At 41.5% G+C, this 18,143-nt stretch overlaps 1 protein-coding gene across 2 annotated transcripts in view; it reads right to left on the bottom strand.

The window, feature by feature from the left end:
* The window catches only part of LOC109917881 (zinc finger protein 638), a 46,930-nt gene that overhangs the window by 16,492 nt on the left and 12,295 nt on the right, over positions 1–18,143 (bottom strand). Inside the window, exons 5-8 of one of the 2 annotated variants that reach the window (XM_048621531.1) lie at positions 16,444–16,590; positions 9,770–9,813; positions 3,383–3,459; positions 1,711–1,757 (exon numbers count right to left, since the gene is read on the bottom strand). In XM_048621531.1, the coding sequence (XP_048477488.1) occupies positions 1,711–1,757; positions 3,383–3,459; positions 9,770–9,813; positions 16,444–16,590 (315 nt within the window). The remainder of the gene's footprint in view (positions 1–1,710; positions 1,758–3,382; positions 3,460–9,769; positions 9,814–16,443; positions 16,591–18,143) is intronic. The other variant, XM_048621532.1, reaches the window with a different exon arrangement.

Genomic DNA, 18,143 nt, shown 5'->3' with positions numbered 1-18,143 from the left:
AGAATACTGTATATGTAATGCATTGATTAATGCACATATCCAAAGGTAATTCAAATGGCAATCATGCCTTTTCAGATATTGTTAAGGCTGCCAAGGGAACAGCCACTTGGATGTATCTCAAATTCTTCACTTGCCTTTTCCTAAAAAAAAACCCTCAAATTTATTTTCTTTCACAATATTTCTCTTCCTGGACTTTTTACCACCACTGCACGTAGTTAAAGTGCTGGACAACAACTTATTTGTCAAAACACATTCACAAGCCTTCAATTTTCTCAACTTCAAAGCACTCCATGGAAGCATGGAGAACAGCAGGCGGAGGGCGGAGTGGGTGGTCAGCAGCTTGCGAGCCCAGTCAGACCATGTGTGGTAGCCCCCTGATCTGCATTACAGCTGAGCTGTAATGTTTATCTGTAATCTGTTTATCTGACTGTAATGTTTATCTTTTTAATTTTATTTCTTATTTTCTAGCTTATACTATGAATCACTAAGGCAATGCAACTTTTTTTCTTTATTTCTCTATTTTGAATCTAAGATTTGTACCCAGGTACTTTGCGCTTAAGATGGCACTGTGAGGGGGAATATTGTAAACTTTTCACTTTACTCCTGTACTTGAGTACACGTGACAATAAACCTAATTCTAAACATTGCTTCTTCCATCTATCACTTCCTCTAGTTATACCACCTTCAGATGCATCGTCACACCTGCAAATCTAACACTGTGTTTCAGATTTCTTTTGTCTTTGAATTGCGGCCGTACCTTCGTTAGTCCTGGTCTTATCCCTGGAATTCCCTTCTAAATCTCTCTCCTCCTCTAATACACTATTTGACCAAGCCACTGTTCTTTTATCTCCATACATGGCTCAGTTTCATATTTTCTCTAATAACACTCCTGTGAAATACTTTGGTCTTTAATCACATTAAACCACTACATGAATGCAAGTTATGATGTGGAGAATTGTTACATAATTAGATGCAGAATTAATCCAGGCAAATGCTGTACATTTTAGGCAATAACGTGTTAAAAAACTCAGAAGAGGGACCATGTATAACAACAAAGAATGGATTTTTTTATTGGTTTTTAAGATGTGTGATGCTAGCAAGTCTATATTTATTTCTCTAAGATGGCAGTGATGCACATTCTTTGTGGTGATGATCCTTCCATATGGTATCGGATAGGGAAATTCATCGAAGCAATGTCAATGATTGAAAGGACAACTGAAGGCATTCCTAAAAGAATGGCATGCGAGAAGGTGACTTAAATCTCTAAAAAGCAGATGAACAAATTCCTCCTTCCCCCATATTTAGATTTTATTCTAGATACAGCGATACAGCCTACATACAATGAATCCTGGAAAATCAACTAGGTTGCAGTAAAGAAAGCCATATGACCTTTTAATAATTATCATGTCCAAATGATCCTCTATATTTGGATGCAGACCGAACAAAAACTTTTTAAGGTTAAGACAATAAATTGAGAGAAAGTCACATGGCTAGATGCAGTAAACTACATTCTGAGGTAGACTTGGTGCTTACCCTTCATGTTACTCATTGTAAAAAAATCACAGCACTGTGATGTGGTAAATAACTGGCATGTAACTGCTTTTAAGCATAGACCTCAAGATGATATAGTCCATTCTATATTAAAAAGGCAAAGTACAGAGGTACAGTATTTTCCTACTTAGCAGCTCATAACATGTGAGTGACACTTACCTCAGATTCTCCCTTCTCCAATGCAGTATCTTCACTTTCTGCAGTCTCTGAAACAGATAAATGTGGTGAAAAGACTGAAAATAATCAAACCATATAAAGGTGCCAAGAGTGCAGATTTCTAAAGAGATATTCTGTCACTCTCCAGCACAGTCCTAACTTACAGCAACGATCTTGGAATAACCAGCTGAAGCTCACGATGTGGCAAAAAGGCACTGGGCCTTTCGATAGAACAAGGTATTATTGTGTGCGCAACTGTGTTTGATCTTGCGTCGCTGAAGTGTCTACATTCAAGGTCTAGGTGTCTTTGTGCATGAATATTGTAAGATTAGTATGCACATACAGTAATTAATTATGAAAGCTAATAGAATGCTATCTCTAAAAATACAGAGGTTATGCTTTAGTTATATACAAGTCATCTGTGAGACCACAACTGAAATATTATGCAGAATATTAGTCTCTTTATTATGGAAGTTTATAAATACATCAGAAGCAATTTAGAGAAGGTTTACTGGACCAATATTTGGACTGGGTAGGTTGTTTTAGGAGGAATGGTTGCTCACGATAGGCTCGCATCCACTGCGAGTTCAGATGATTAAGAAGTGACTTGATTGATACATACAAGATCCTGAGAGTCTTGACAGATCTGAGGACCCTTTTATTGGAAAATCAGGGACTAGGAGTTACTATTTAAATATTTAAATCAGTGATGAGGCAAATACTTTTCTCGCACAAGATCATTAATCTTTGGAACTCTCCTCTTAATAAGTGGTAAGCTGAGCACATGAATATTTTTAAGATGTATAGATTCTTGTTAAGCAAGGTGGTGAAAAGTATCAGGGTAGGCAGGTAGGGTCTCAGGATGAATAGTCCAGCTATAATACCATTTCATAATAGATCCTTCCCATTCACTCTACACAAGACCCTCATTTGCATACACTTCAATCAAATCTCCCTCAGCCTCCTCTCTTACAAGGAGAACACCACCAACTTGTCCAATCTTTCCTCTTGGCTATGTTTTTCCAGTCCTGGCAACATCTTCATAAATTTCTTTTGTAGCATCTCCAGTGCAAATATTTCCTTTTGATAATGAGGTGACCAAAACCACACAAAGTTCTCAAGTTGTGGCCAAACTAATGGTTCATACAGCTCCAGCATAACTTCCCTACACTCACATTCATTTCTCTGCTAATAATGGAAAAGATTCATGTGCTTCTTAACCACCCTGTCAACCTACGCTGCTATCTTCAGGAACCTGTGGACATTCACAGCAAGACTCCTCACTTCTCCTATTCCTGTTAGTTTTCTTCAATTAACTGGTTATTCATTTGCTTTGTTTGGCATCCATAGATGCACCACTATGCATTTAAACCAGGAGTGCTCAACATTTTACTCCAAGAATGCAATGCAATGGCAAGTTTCATTTCACATTTCTGCCAGTCTTATAGGTTTAACATTGGATGCAGAGTGAGTTGGTGCTAAATCATGGGAATTACTGTCTGGCAGAATCAATTTGATCTTCCAAATTGCAAATATAGTCTCAAAGAGGACTTTTACAAGCGTCAACTTAACGTGAATTTGACAACAACTTTTGAATCATTAAACCACCTTCCCAAAAACCTATCACATTTCAGCATTTAAAAAATCCTTTAGGTTTTGTACAGCTATAACTTACTTGCATCAACTGAAGGAGGGTTCGTTTCTGAAGCACACTGAGCACTACCACTGGTCACTGGAGCACTTATTTCCTTCCTGAATGGGTCAAAAGAAGACAGAATGTGAAATACAACCACAATGGTTGCCAACAAACATCTAATCAGCTCCCAAAGGAGATCCATCCAAGTTAACGCTTTCCAGATGCTGTCCAACACTGGACATTTGTAATACGGCCACTATGACCTTCAGGGTGAGCCAAGACAGAAAAGGAAAAAAAAAATCTAGATTTTGCACTGTCAGATATACATTGAAAGTTCTCCATTAACAGACTTGACAGCACTGCAGCATCTCTTAACATACATCAGAAACGGTCCCAATACCTCTGGAACCTAAAGCCGTTCCTCCTGTACCACCTCTCCAAGAACACATTCATTTGTTTGATTGCCTATTCTTATATTCATTACTGTGTAAGACCGGGAGTAATCTGGAGATTACTATCTTTCAAGTCCTCCTTTTCAACTTTCCACCTAACTCCCTAAAGTCTGTTTGCAAGACTGCATTTCTCTTTTCCCCTATGTGTTTGTTCCAACATAGACCATGGCTTCTGGCTATTCATTCTCCCCTTTCAGAATGTCCTGCGGCTATTTTGTGTTATTTCTGACCCTAGCACTCACAAGAATATAGAACACAGAAAAGTACAGCACAGTACAGGCCCTTCAGCCCACGATGTTGTACCGAACTTTTACCCGAAACGTAAGGCCTATCGCACTTCCACCACTACCTTATAGTATCATCCATATGCCTATCTAATAGCCGCTTAAATGCCCCTAATGAGGCCAACTCCACTACCCTCTCTGGCAATGCATTCCACGCCCGTACCACTCTCTGAGTAAAGAACGCACGTCTGACGTCTCCCCGATATCTACCTCCACTCACTTTAAAAACTATGTGCCCTCGTAAAAGCAACCTCCACCCTAGGAAAAAGTCTCTGGCTGTCTACCCTATCTATACCTCTGATCATTTTGTACACATCTATCAAGTCACCTCTCATCCTTCGTAGTTCTAAAGAGAAAAGCCCTAGCTCTCTCAATCTTTCCTCGTAAGACCTTCTCTCCATTCCAGGCAACATCCTGGTAAATCTCCTCTGCACCTTTTCCAACGCTTCCACATCTTTCCTGTAATGAGGTGACCAGAACTGGACACAATACTCCAGATGTGGCCGAACCAGGCTTTTGTATAGCTGGAGCATAACTTCACGGCTCTTGAACTGAATCCCTCTAGTAATGAAAGCTAACACACCATACGCCTTCTTAACAACTCTATCCACCTAGGTGGCAGCTTTCAGGGAACTGTGGGCATGAACGCCAACAGGTCTAACACTTGGCCCGGTTGGTTGCCAAGCACCAAATCCAAAGTGGCCTCTCCTCATGTTGGTCTATCTACATACTGTGTCAGGAATCCTTCCTGAACCCACTGGACAAAATCTGCTCCATCTAAACTATTACAACTAAAATGTTTCCAATCAATATTTGGAAAGTTGAAGTCACCCATGACTACAACCCTGTGACTTCTGCACCTTTCCAGTACCTGCCTCCCAACCCGCTCCTCTACTTTTCTGCAACTATTAGGGGGTCTGTAAAAAACCCCCAACAAAGTGACTGCTCCTTTCTTGTTCCTGACCTCAACCCAGACTGACTCTGTAGACATATCATTCTCAAACTGCCTTTCAGTAGCTGCTATACTCGCCCTGACTAGCAATGCCACTCCCTCACCTCTTTTTCCACCCTCCCTATTTCTTTTAAAGCATCTAAATCCCAGAACTTCCAACATCCATTCCTCTCCTGGAGTTACCCAAGCTTCTGTAATGGCCACAACATTGTAGTTCCAAGCACCGACCCATGCTCTAAGTTCATCTGCCTTATTTCTGATACTTCTAGCATTGAAGTATACACACCTCAAATCATCTCGGTGTCCGCAATTAAGCTCCATCGACCGCATTTCTTTATAAACCACCTCACTCCCTGTTGTGTCTGTTGGAAGGCTGAATACCTCATCCTCTGAATTATAAATCCGGTTCCCCACCCCCTGCCAAACTAGTTTAAACCATCCCGTACTGCTCTGGCAAACCTCCCTCCCAGGATATTTGTGCCCTTCCGGTTCAGGTGCAACCCATCCTTACTATACAGGTCCCAACTTCCCCAGAAGGTGCTCCAATTATCCACATAATGGAAGCCCTCCCTCCTACACCAGCCCTGTAGCCACGTGTTTAGCTGCACTCTCTCCCTATTTCTTATCTCATTATCACGTGGCACTGGTAGTAATCCAGAGATAACTACCCTGTTTGTCCTGGACTTCAGCTTCCAACCTAACTCCCTGTACATTCTCAGTCCTTTTTCTACCTATGTCATTGGTATCGATGTGTACCATGACTGCTGGTTGCTCACCATCCCCCTTAAGGATCTTGGAAGACACGATCCGAGACATCGCGGACCCTGGCACCCGGGAGGCAACATACCATCCTTTTATCTCGTTCACGTCCACAGAACCGCTTGTCTGTGCCTCTTATTATCGAATCCCCCACTACAATTGCTCTCCTACTCTCCCCCCTTCCCTTCTTTGCCACAGGGTCAGGCTCAGTGCCAGAGATCTGCCCGAGACTAGGTAGCACACCATCCTGGAGTCACATCTTCAGCTGCAAAAGCTTGTCTATTCCCCTCATTAACTGACCCCCTACCACCATTGCTTTTCCACACATCTTCTTGCCCCACACCCACAGAGCAGTTGGATCAGTACCAAAGCCTTTCCTCGGGCTGACCTTCATACAAGAAAAGCCACACACCATTTTTGTCGGCTGAAAAGCGTTTTGTAAACAAGATGCCCTGGGGGATTCCTTCCCCATCTACCTGATTCTCTTCTGCTATCTGGCAATCACCCATCCCCTCACTGGAGTCACTTCCTTAAGCTGTATGATACCCACATTCTGAAATGTGCTATCCATCCATCTCTCAAGCTGCCACATACACTCCAAAAGCCAGGGCACAAGCTATTCCAGTCGGTGGCTCCAGCCAGGAGCGTCAAGGATTTCCCAATCAGGATTTCCCAAATCATAGGCCTGAACTCTCCAGACATATTTTCATGTAATTGAATAATCCTCTTCATTTTTATTTTAACAATACTCCTACTGAAGTATAGACTAGAACAATCTTAATTGTGTTTACATCCCCAGTTCCACTCAGGTTGGCACTGGACCACTGGCTTCTCTATAAAGAGGCCTCATCTCACCCACTCTTCAGTGATGCTGACTGCCTGACACTGGGTCTTCACCTGGACTAGTTCTGAGGAAGGGTCATCAGACCCGAAACGTTAACTTTGATTTTCTCTTCACAGATGTTGCCAGATCTGCTGAGCTTTACCAGCAACTTTTGTTTTTGTTCTTCACCTAGACTGCTCCTTTTGGAGATGTTGGCTGACATCACCTTTCTTGCAGGCAGAAGGAACATGCACACAAAATGCCCTGACCAGAGTCAACCTGCCTGGTTGAAAATTTGAACAAAGCCTAGCGGTTAACTGCCAATCAGCATTAATGGGTGGGGAACAGCATTTGTCATGGCAATGCCTTCAGCAATTACAGTCTACTTGCCAGTCATGCAGGACTCTCATCTTATACAGTATAAATGCTGGTTTCCCCAATTGGTATTTCTTACCAACTGTCCTGATGAGTGCAAAATGAACAGCCTCAACAAATGTCTCTTTTCAGCAATACTAAAGGCATGTAGGACCAAATGACTGATTGCAAACCCGAGATAAATCTGGTCAAACTGCAATGTTTAAAGACACTAGTTAAAAAGTAAAATCTAACCTTTTAAACATGATTTTAGACTCCATACATGTTTTAATGCATATTGCATTTTAAGATGATGTTTCAGATTCTTCAAATATTTATTGAATTCTTAAGGTGCGGGCATTACTGAATGAGTCAGCCCATCCATAACTGACCTTGCATGTAGTGGCTTGCTAGACTACCTCAGAGGGCAGCTAAGAGTCAACCATATTAATACGAGTTCCAAACAGACCAGGTACAGACTGCAGATATGCTCCCCTAAACGAGAGATGGGTTTTTATGACAGGCAACTGTAGTCACCATTGTACTCAAGATGTTTCTCTGGTATTCAAATACTACCATGTGCCATGTAGGATTCAAACCCATATCTCCAGAACATTTGTGTAAATATTGTGGTACAGTGACTGGAAGCCAAGGTCACAACTGCCTGCCATTTTCAGTCACAGTACACAATTGTGCTGAACTAAACTCCAGAAGGAATTGCTCTCTGCATCAAACTGAAATTCTGGTTATAGGACTGTAACTGAAAGCAATTTGAGAGGCTATCAAGAATATCATTTGCAGTTTGCTTCTTTCTGCGTTGGTATCCTTGTATAAAGTAAGCCTCTGTCCTGTGATTTATTAATAAAGTTCTTCAAGCTGTGTAAAGAGGTACAGTGGAACAGACAAATGTGACCAAGTCCAGCACAAAGGCAGTAGTGGGTGCTGGTTCAAGTCACACAGTTGCCTGCTCACTTGAAGAAACTGGCAGAGAAAGTTATGTCACACGGCGGCACGTGGCTCAGTGGTTAAGTTAGCACTGCTGCCTCACAGTGCCAGGAACCTGGATTCCATTCCACCCTCGGGTGACTGTGTGGAGTTTGCACATTCACTCCTTGTCTGCGTAGGTTTCCTCCCACAGTCCAAAGATGTGCAGGCTAGGTGGATTGGCCATGCTAAATTGCCCGTAGTGTTCAGGGATGTGTAGATTAGGTGGGTTATAGGGGAATGGGTCTGGGTGGTATGTTCTGAGGGTCGGTGTGGACTTGTTGGGTCGAAGGGCCTGTTTCCACACTGTAGGGATTCTATGAACATCTCACAACACAGCCAGATAGGACTATTGGTACGCAAGGTGTGAAACTTGTTAAAAAAAAAAAATCTGCCTTTCACCACGGATGGCACAGTGGTTAGCACTGCTGTCTCACAGCATCAGAGGCCCGAGTTGAATTCCAGCCTTGGGCAGCTGTCTGTGTGGAGTCTGCACGTTCTCCCACTGCCTGTGGGGGCTTCTTATGGGTGCTCTGGTTTCCTCCCACAGTCCAAAGATGTGCAGGTTAGGTGGATTGGCCATGGTAAACACAGGATCACAGGAATAGGATGGGATGTTCTTCAGAGAGTTGGTACATTCTTGAAGGGCCTAATGGCCTCTATCTGCACTGTAGGAATTCTATGAGTCTATGATTCCTCAATGCTTCTGCATTAGTATCACAGTTCTGAGACAGCTGATTTGTTGCCTGTAAAGTCCAGACATCTCAACTTCTGGATATCCAAAGACAGTGCGCATCTATAATCCAATTTGAATTCTGATCAGTCCCCAGTAACCCTGGTAGTCTCAGATAAATGTATTCAAGTTTGATCAGCAGCAGTCAGTCAAAATCACAATTAATACTCGCCTCACTACAGGTGCTGTTGACAAGAGCATGGGAATAATGTTACCCAACCACAACAAGGCAGAAGCTTCAACTTTGTTTTACACAATACCAAGATACTTTCAACAATTTTCAGAGAGAGTAAACAAATTGGTCCTAAATATTCAGAAAAGAAACAACTTCCTCCACCAGATGATCAGCTGGTGTCAAAACCTACACAGGATAGCACTAAAAAAATTAGATTCATTCACCTGCAATTGGGCAGCATTTTTTCAGAATTCTCTTGGTTTCAGAGGCTTACTGCACAGATACTTAAGACATAAGACCCATAAGACATGGGCCTAATTTCTGCTCCGAAATTCAATTATGGCTGATAAGTTCCTCAACCCCATTCTCCTGCTTTCTCCCCATAATCCTTGATCTCCTTGGTAATCAAGAACCTACCTATCTCAGTATTAAATGTACTCAACGACCTCGCCTCCACAGCCTTCTGTGGCAGTGAATTCCATAGATTCACCACTCTCTGGCTGAAGAAGTTTCTCCTTACCTCCATTTTAAAAGGTCTTCCCTTTATTCTAAGGTTGTGCCCTCAGGTCCTAGACTCTCCTACCAATGGAAGCATCTTCCCAACATCCATTTTATCCAGGCCATTCAGTATTCTGAAAGTTTCAATTAGATCCCCCCTCATCCATCTAAACTCCAATGATTATAATCCCAGAGTCCTCAAACGTTCTTCATACGTTAAGCTTTCCATTCCTGGGACCATTCTCGTGAACCTTCTCTGAACCCGCTCCAGGGCCAGTACATCCTTCCTGAGATATGGGGCCCAAAACTGCACACAATACTTCAAATGTGGCCTGACCAGAGCCTTATAAAGCCTCAGTAGTACATCCCTGCTTTTATATCCAAGTCCTCTTAAAATATTTAAAATACTTACTGTACAGGGGGGAAGACTTGGCTCTGTAGCTGCTCTTTCTGATCCTATTTAAAAAAAAAGAAAGATGTTAGAAGATTTTCCAGAATTGTGATTCTGCTCTAGCAAATGCTGGACAAGTGGTAGAAGTATTTATTGCGAGAAATTCTGGTGATCACACTGTAGGGAGGATATGGAGGCTTTGGTCAGGGTGCAAAAGAGGTTTACTAGGATGTTGCCTGGATTGTATTATATTAGATATAATACAGGTTGGATAGACTTGGATCATTTTTACTAGAGTATTGGAGGCTAAAGAGAGACTTGATAGAAGTACATAAACTTATGAGAGCCTGGATAGGGTGGGTAATTGAAGTCTTTTACCCCAGGATAGAAATGTCAAATATTAGGAAGGGAAACGTTTAAAGTGAGAGGAGCAAGTTTTACTTACGCAAAGGGTGGTAGGTTTCTGGAACATGCTGCTAGGGGAGATGGTAGCAGATACAATAGCACTGTAAGAGACATTTGAACAGGCACATGAACAGGTAGGGAACAGAGGAATACGGACTATGTGCAGGCAGATGGGATTAGGTAAGAATGGTAACATGGTTAGCACAGGCATGGTGGGCTGAAGTGCCTGCTCTAAACATTAAAATATAGCTAGGGCAGTATGCAACAGGGGTTTAAGCTGGATATCAAATAATGAGTGGACACATCAATAGACCTACTTGAATTTCAAATCAGTCCCCAGCAGCCCAATGGAAAGCTGTTACAAATTATGGACATTCAGCAATTACAAGAGTGACTAATAAATACAGTAAAATTGAAATAAGATTCTCCAGAGATATTGCAGTGCAAAAATTCTGGGATAACAGTCTATGCTTTTAATTTTGCTGATCTTGCTGTTAGGCTGTAACAGGCTAGAAATCACACTTTAAAACCTTGTCTTTAGGGATTGGACCAAACAGTTATCTATGACAAAGTTCTTACATCTGTACTCAAAGCTAGGCCAGAATCAAAGTGGTTAAAGCAAAGAAGGTGGCCATTTTGATTGGTGTGTCCTCATTGGTCACCTGCTAAAGCAACTCAACTCGCTCCATTTCCCTGCAAATCTTCTCCAAAGGTAATTATCCAATTTTCTTTTGAAAGCCACAATTGAATCTGCCTCAACCACAATCTCAACCAGCAAGCTAACAATTTACTGCTTAAAAAAATTCTCTTGTCACCTCTGGTTCTTTTGCCAATCATTTTAAAATCAGTGTCTTCTGGTTCTCAACTTTTGAAGAATGTCAAAAGTCACATATCACCAGGTTATAGTCCAACAGGTTTTTTTTTTATTCATTCACAGGATGAGGGCATCACTGGGTAGGCAAGCATTTATTGCCCATCCTTAATTGCCCAGAGGGCATTTAAGAGTCAACCACATTGCTGTGGTTCTGGAGTCACACGCAGGCCAGACCAGGTAAGGATGGCAGTTTCCTTCCCTCAAGGGCTTCAGTGAACCAGATGGGTTTTTCCTGACAATCGGCAATGGATTCATGGTCATCACTAGATTCTTAATTCCAGATATTCACTGAATTCAAATTCCACCATGTGCTATGGTGGGATTCGAACCCGGTCCCCAGAACATTACCCGGGTCTCTGGATTAACAGTCCAGCGATAATACTACCAGGCTATCGACTCTCCCTTTGAAATCACAAGCTTTTGGTGCGCTGCTCCTTCATCAGGTGAAGGCTCAGCACTCTGAAAATTTGTGATTTCAAATAAACCTATTTGACTGTAACCTAGTGTAATGTGACTTCTGACCTTGTCCACCCCGGTCCAACAATGGCACCTCCACATCATTTTAAAGAATGGGAAGTTTCTTGCTTCTTTAACCAGAAATCTCAAGATTTTAAACAAATTTCCTCTAACACACTCTTCGTTAAGGAGCACAATCCAGTTTCCATAATCTAGCCTTTTAAGTTCTTAACCTCTGTAAACATTCTGCAAATCTTTTAAGAACCCACTTCAAAGCAGTTACTTTCTTCTGACATAGGTGCCTGCAATTGAATGCAATACTCCAACTAAAAATAAAACATTGTTCATCATCAGGTTCTTGCTATGTTCCTTGCTTTCATATTTTATACTTTTACTTTTTGATTTAGTTTAATTTGATTTATTGTTATCACACGTACTGAGATAGTGAAAAAGTGTTGTATAGCATGCTATACAAGTAGATTGTACCATACAAAGTGCATCAGAGCAGCAGAAGAGAGTGGAGAATAGTGTTACAGCCGCAGAGGAGGTGCAGAGAGAGACAACAGGAGAGAGCAAGATCAGAAGTAACACCTGAGAGGCCTGATTAAAAGTCTGATAACAATGGGCAAGAAGCAGTTCTTGAATCTGTTAGCATGTGTATTCAAACTTTTATATCTTCTGTTCGACAGAAGAGGGTAGAGAGAGTATAACCAGTGTAGGAGGGGTCTTTGATCATGTTGGTTGCTTACCCGAGGCAGTGGCAAGTATAAATGGAGTTAATGGACGGAAGGCTTTTTTTTTGCTAAATGCATTAGGCTGTGTTCATGACTCTCTTGCAGTCTTGGACAGAGCTGTTGCCATACCACGCTATGATGCTTCCAGATAGATGGACCATAGAAAGCATCCCATCGAAATTGGTAAGACTTCTTGTGGACGTGCCAAATTTCCTTAGCCTTCTGAGGAAGTGTGCTCATATATGCCAGGTCACTCTCCTCCTTTATCCCATTTAGAATCTTAACCTTCACTTTATAAGTCTTGTTCTTTGAGCAAAAGGTATAATTTCACACTATTCTGTAGTAAATACAATGTGTCAATTTTAATCTGTCAAACACCTTCTATGCTCTTCTGAAATCCAAACGATCCTCTGGATGAAGGCCTTGTTATATGAGAAATGGTCGAGGACTCCGGGTCTGTACCCAATGGAGTTTGGGAGCAAGAAATGATGGGGAAATCTCCGTGAAATTTACAGAAAACTGAGAATACCGAGGGGTCTGGATAGAGTTTACATGGAAAAGGCATTCTACTAGGAGGAGAGCTAAGACACAAGGGCATAGCCTCAGGGTGAAGGGCCGATCCTTTAGAACTGAGATGAAGAAGAATTTCATTGAAGAAGTCATTGCCACAGAAGGCTGTGGAGACCAAGTCACTGTGTATTTAAAAGAGACAAATGGGTTTTGACACGCAAAGGGATCAAGGGTCATGGGAAGGAGACAAGAGAATGGAGTTGAGAAACACATCAGCAACAATCAAATGACAGAACAGACACAATGGGCCAAATAACCTAATCCTGCTCCTCTATCTTATGGTCTTAAGATGTAAGAGCAGAAGTAGGCCATTCAGCCCATTAAGTCTGCTCTGCTATTCAATGAGATCATGGTTGATCTAATAATCCTCAACTCCACTTTCCTGCCTTTTTCCAACAGTCCTCGATTCACTTACTGATTAAAAATCTCCCTTAGCCATGACTATACTTAACAACGCAGCATCAACAGACCTCTGCAGTAAAGAATTCCACAGATTCACTACCCTTCGAGAAACTTATCTCTGTTCTAAATGTGCAACCCCCGAGATTACACCCTCTGGTCCTAGACTTTCTCATAAAAGGAAGCAAACTTTCTGCAAGTCCCCTAAGAATCTTATATATTTCAATAAAAGTTGCCCCTCATTTCTCTATGCCAACGAATACAGGTCCAATCTACTCAAGCTCTCTTCATAAGACAGTCCCTCCACACCTGCTATTAACAAGCAATGACAACATCTAAAAGGCATCTGGATGGGTATAAGAAGGAGGGTTTAGAGGGATATGGGTCAAATACTGGCAAATGGAACTAGATTAACTTAGGATATCCGATCGGCATGGACGAGTTGGACCAAAGGGTCTGTTCCCATGCTGTATAGCTCTCTGATTCTTACGACTCTAAGTGCTTGGATGTGCACTTGCCATGTCAGAACATTCAAGGTTATGGGCCAAGTGTGTCTACTGCAGATTTACAGTAATTTTTAGGTTGGTGCAGACTTAATGGGCAAAAGGACCACTTTGCACTATGTTTCTAGGAAAACTGTTCAGTATTCCAGTTGTGGTCTGATTAGTATCTTGTATACTTTCGTCAAACCTGCCCACATTTATACTCCATCCCTTTGAAATGAAGGCCAATATTCCATTTGCCTTCCCTACTGCCTGAACTTGGATACTGGCTCTTTGTCAAAGGCAAGGACTCCCAAATCCCTCTGTTCTGTAGCTTTCTCTTTTTAAAGAACAGTCAGTTCCTCTATTCTTCCTGCCAAATTGAATATTTCCCCACACAATATATCCTACCTGCCAAGTTTTTGTCTACTTGTTTAACCTGTTTATATTCTCTGCAGCCTCTGTCATCTTCACCACTTGCCTTCCCACCCATTGGTGTGTCATCCACAAACTTGGCTGCACTTTCCTCATCCAAGTCATTAAGTGTATTACTATCTTTACATTTCAGAATGATGCGAAAAAAAGTCAATTCTGTGTCCTGGTCAAGTTGCAGACAGTGCAACCCTGGTCCCAGTGAAATGGGCATAAGGCACAAACCCGTTCTCTGCTTGATATCACTTGCTAGTATTCCAAAGTGTCACATGCTTACTAGAAGCAAGCAGGGTGGAATGTTTTGGGTTGAAGAAGTTTCACTTTTAATCGTCTAAATGCAATGCTATTGTGAAGTTGGAAGCTGAAGAATGCTGCTGCAGCTTCATTATAGAAAGTGTATAATGTGCACCTGGACCACAGCAAAACTCATCTCCAAGTGCCCATTTACGGCACAGCAAATAGACTGGCAGCTCTTTGGTTAGGAGCAGTGGCCACTGCTATGCATATACAGCAGCAACCAGAGAGAAGGCACCCAAATTGTGACAAGTGAAGTCACAGCCTGCTCGAAGCAGTCAGTTTGGCCTCCAGGGGTGGTCCTTAATGATGATGGGACATAGGAAATATCATCAGAAAGAAGTCCCTCCATGAGTCACAGGGTGCCCAATCAGGAGGGACCTCACTCAAACCCATAAAGATGTCACCAGGTTATACTAGCTGATTTTGTGGTGTGTAGTTTTGCCCCTAAGTTCACTGGCAGAATGATAGCAAGGGAGGACAAGGCTCTTAAAGAGCCTTTAGTTGATCATTTAGGGCCTTAATTGGCCTGTAAATAGGAAGGTCCAGCTCTACTTTTGAAAATTGTGAAAGAATCAGAAAGGTGACAGCATTTCACTTCCTGCTCCCATTCCCTTCCACAAGGGGAATAAAACTCCATTTGTAACTCTATTGCTAAATATCATAAATGCTGACTGATCTGCTAAGCAATTTCGGCACTGATTTCCAGCAGCTACAATATTCTGCCTTTTTTATTGGAGACTTGCTGACCATTTTACAGAATCACTGATTAGCTTTGGCATCTCTGTAACACAGGAAGAACCTCCATCTTGCCAGCTATTTTTTCCACTTTTCTGCCTAGGGGATGTCTAGCATCCTCTAACTGAGCTGCTAACTCATGTCAGGGTTCAAGGCAATTTCCTCTAACATGGATTCGATTTTGTGCACAACAGCGACTGGTCAAAAATCACTGACCATGACCCAGCAAGGCATTCTACAGATTCTGAATAAGTTCCTGCAGACTGGAAAGTAGCAATTGTAACGTCACTACTTAAGTAGGGAGGAAGAGGAAACCTCTGGGAACTACAGACCTGATAGTTTGACATTAGTCCCTGTAGCAGGAAAAATGCTGGAATCTATTATAAAGAATGTGATAACTTGACATTTAGAAAAGTGTCATTAAGTTGCACAGAGTCAATATGGATTTACAAAACAGAAACCATGTTTCACAAACATTTTCGTAATAGAAGTATGTTACTTAAAGCATAGATAAGGGAGATCCAGTGGATGAGGTGATTTGGATTTTGAAAGGCTTGGATAAGGCTCTCCCTGTTAGTTGAGTCAAAAGATTGAGTGTATAAAACCTTGTGACTCCAAGCGAGTGTTGCAGTGAGTGTTCCCATCTGCCGTCTCAACACAGCATAAAAACACCTTGTTCTGAAACAATAATGACAGTTTTTCTCAGTGATCTGGCTAATGCTCCCTCCAAGCTGTACAGCCAGGCAACAACATTCATATTATTATATAGGCTGTGCTTAAATTGGCTCCCTTTGTGTTATCATGATTCTGAACTGCACAAAAAAATCCTCCTCTGATGCTGCCTGGCCCGCTGTGTTCCTCCAGCTCCGCACTGTGTTATCTCTGACTCCAGCATCGGCAGTTCTTACTATCTCTGAGGCTAGTATGCCACAAAGAAAACATGGAGAATATCAGTCCTGGCAGATGTTTAATCTCTTAATAAATAATCTGCTGATAATCACATTGCTGTCTTTGTGACTTTGTTGTGCACGAGTTGCCCACTGCGGTTCCAACATTATAAAGTGACCAAACTTCAAAAGTACTTCATTGGCATCAGGAAAACTACTTCGAGGCTTTAAAAAAAAAAGGACACTATAAAATTGTCCACATTTTTAAAAAATAAGCATTTTTTTTTAAAAAAAGTGCTTTGTCTACACGAAAAGCACTATAGCGATCAGTTACCATATAATTTGGTCATTGATCTTCAGCAAACTGAAGTGCAAGACTGGAGTCCAGATTTACATAAGTGTTCTACCTACTTGAATATATCACCTTGGGACTTACTGGCTGCTTATGCATTTCCTTCTTCCGTCCCAGTAATACCATGGTAACCTGTCGGTGATTGATCTCTACTGGTGTGATGCTGTAAAACTCCACAAGTGCCACTGCAGCCTCTTTATAGGCCATTTCCAGGAAAGCCTGTTTTTAAAAGAAAACAATTATCAAAATCTTGCAACAAAGACCTCAGTACTTAAAAACTTGTACCTCCCAGAGTCTTTTTTCTCTGCAGCTTTAAATCCAAGCTTAGTGTGACTAATTCTCTACTTTGTAAAGTACTTGAACCATAGAAACAGGCTATTTGACCGACGTCTCTGCCAGTGTTCATGCTACACATCACATTCCTCTCACTGTATCAGTACATCCTCCTGTTCCTTGTTTCCGATGTTTAATAAAATGTTGGATAACTGCATATACAGCAACCATTCTCTGTGGCAGCAAGCTCTACATTCTAACCATTCTTCAGGTAAAGTTTCCCCTGAATTCCCTACTGGATTTACCTGTGACGTCTTGTATCTAGCACGTCTATCTCTGGTCTTAACCACAAATGAAATATAAAACAATCCAAACATATATGACAGAGTCAACAGTGCAACTCTTTTTATTTGTTTTATTTGCAGAGACAACCACCCTGTATTGAATTTCCTCTGGGGAGAAAAGTGCTCCAATCTATTCTTTCCTATTAAGTATAACCTTTAAAGAATATTGCTTGACTCACCTCATCTTTACCATGCTTCAAACATGATTGTGTTCTAATGATACACCCTTTAAATGAAAACATTTTCCCTTCCACTAACTCCTTTTACTGCAGCATAACTCCTGTACACTACCCAAAAATCCATCACATGCCTTTGACAGTCTTGTACAGGTTCACTAACTGTTTGTAATCTCTTTAATCATGAGGGATATCAGCAGGAAAAAGTTCTCAATTATCATTCACATAAGTGTACTTTTAACAAGGGGAATCAGATAACGATGGCAGGCACTGTTCTTGGCCGACAGGCCAGCACCTTTGAATCCAGCTACAAAAGTCCAATCAGTGCCCAGATGACATCATGACAAGCTGAGTAATGAATGCAAGATCTTTTACTTTAGTTATAGAAAGCCAAAGAGGATTTTGAATTTATGCACTCCATTCATAATTTGAGAGGTGAACGGGCTAAATTTGGCTGATGAAGTTTAACTTGGAAGTGTGAGGCTGTCTATTTTGGGCCAGAGGAATTGTAAGGCAACTTATTATCTATGGTGGTAGAGTTCAAATTCAATGAAAATCTAGAACTACAAGTCTAATGAATCCATTGTTGATTGTCGCAAAAAAAAGCCCATCCGGTTCACTAATGTCTGTCAGGGAAGGAAATCTGCCATCCGTTACCCGGTCTGGCCTATGTGTGACTCCAGACCCACAGCAATGTGGTTGACTCTTTATTGCCCTCTGAGCAATGAGGGATGAGCAATTAGTGTTGGCTTAGCCAATGACGCTCTCATTGCTCGATTGAAAAAACTAAACTGGAGAAACTAGTAGTATTTTATGGCAATTTAGTTTCACCTGTAATTTTGCAAAAAAATGCAGTGAAAAGTGTTTACGTCGCCATAGTCCAGCGCCTATATTAATAACAAAAATCATATATTAAAAAAAATTTAAGATGAAGTCTATCTTTGTTCAATTCACAGCTCACGGGTTCCCAAGGTCAAGG

The sequence above is a fragment of the Rhincodon typus genome, unplaced genomic scaffold (assembly GCF_021869965.1).
Source record: "Rhincodon typus isolate 14 unplaced genomic scaffold, sRhiTyp1.1 hic_rhity00000735, whole genome shotgun sequence".
NCBI classification, from domain to species: domain Eukaryota; kingdom Metazoa; phylum Chordata; class Chondrichthyes; order Orectolobiformes; family Rhincodontidae; genus Rhincodon; species Rhincodon typus.
Note: the sequence above shows the minus strand (reverse complement) of the source record. Positions and strands in the feature narration are given on the sequence as shown.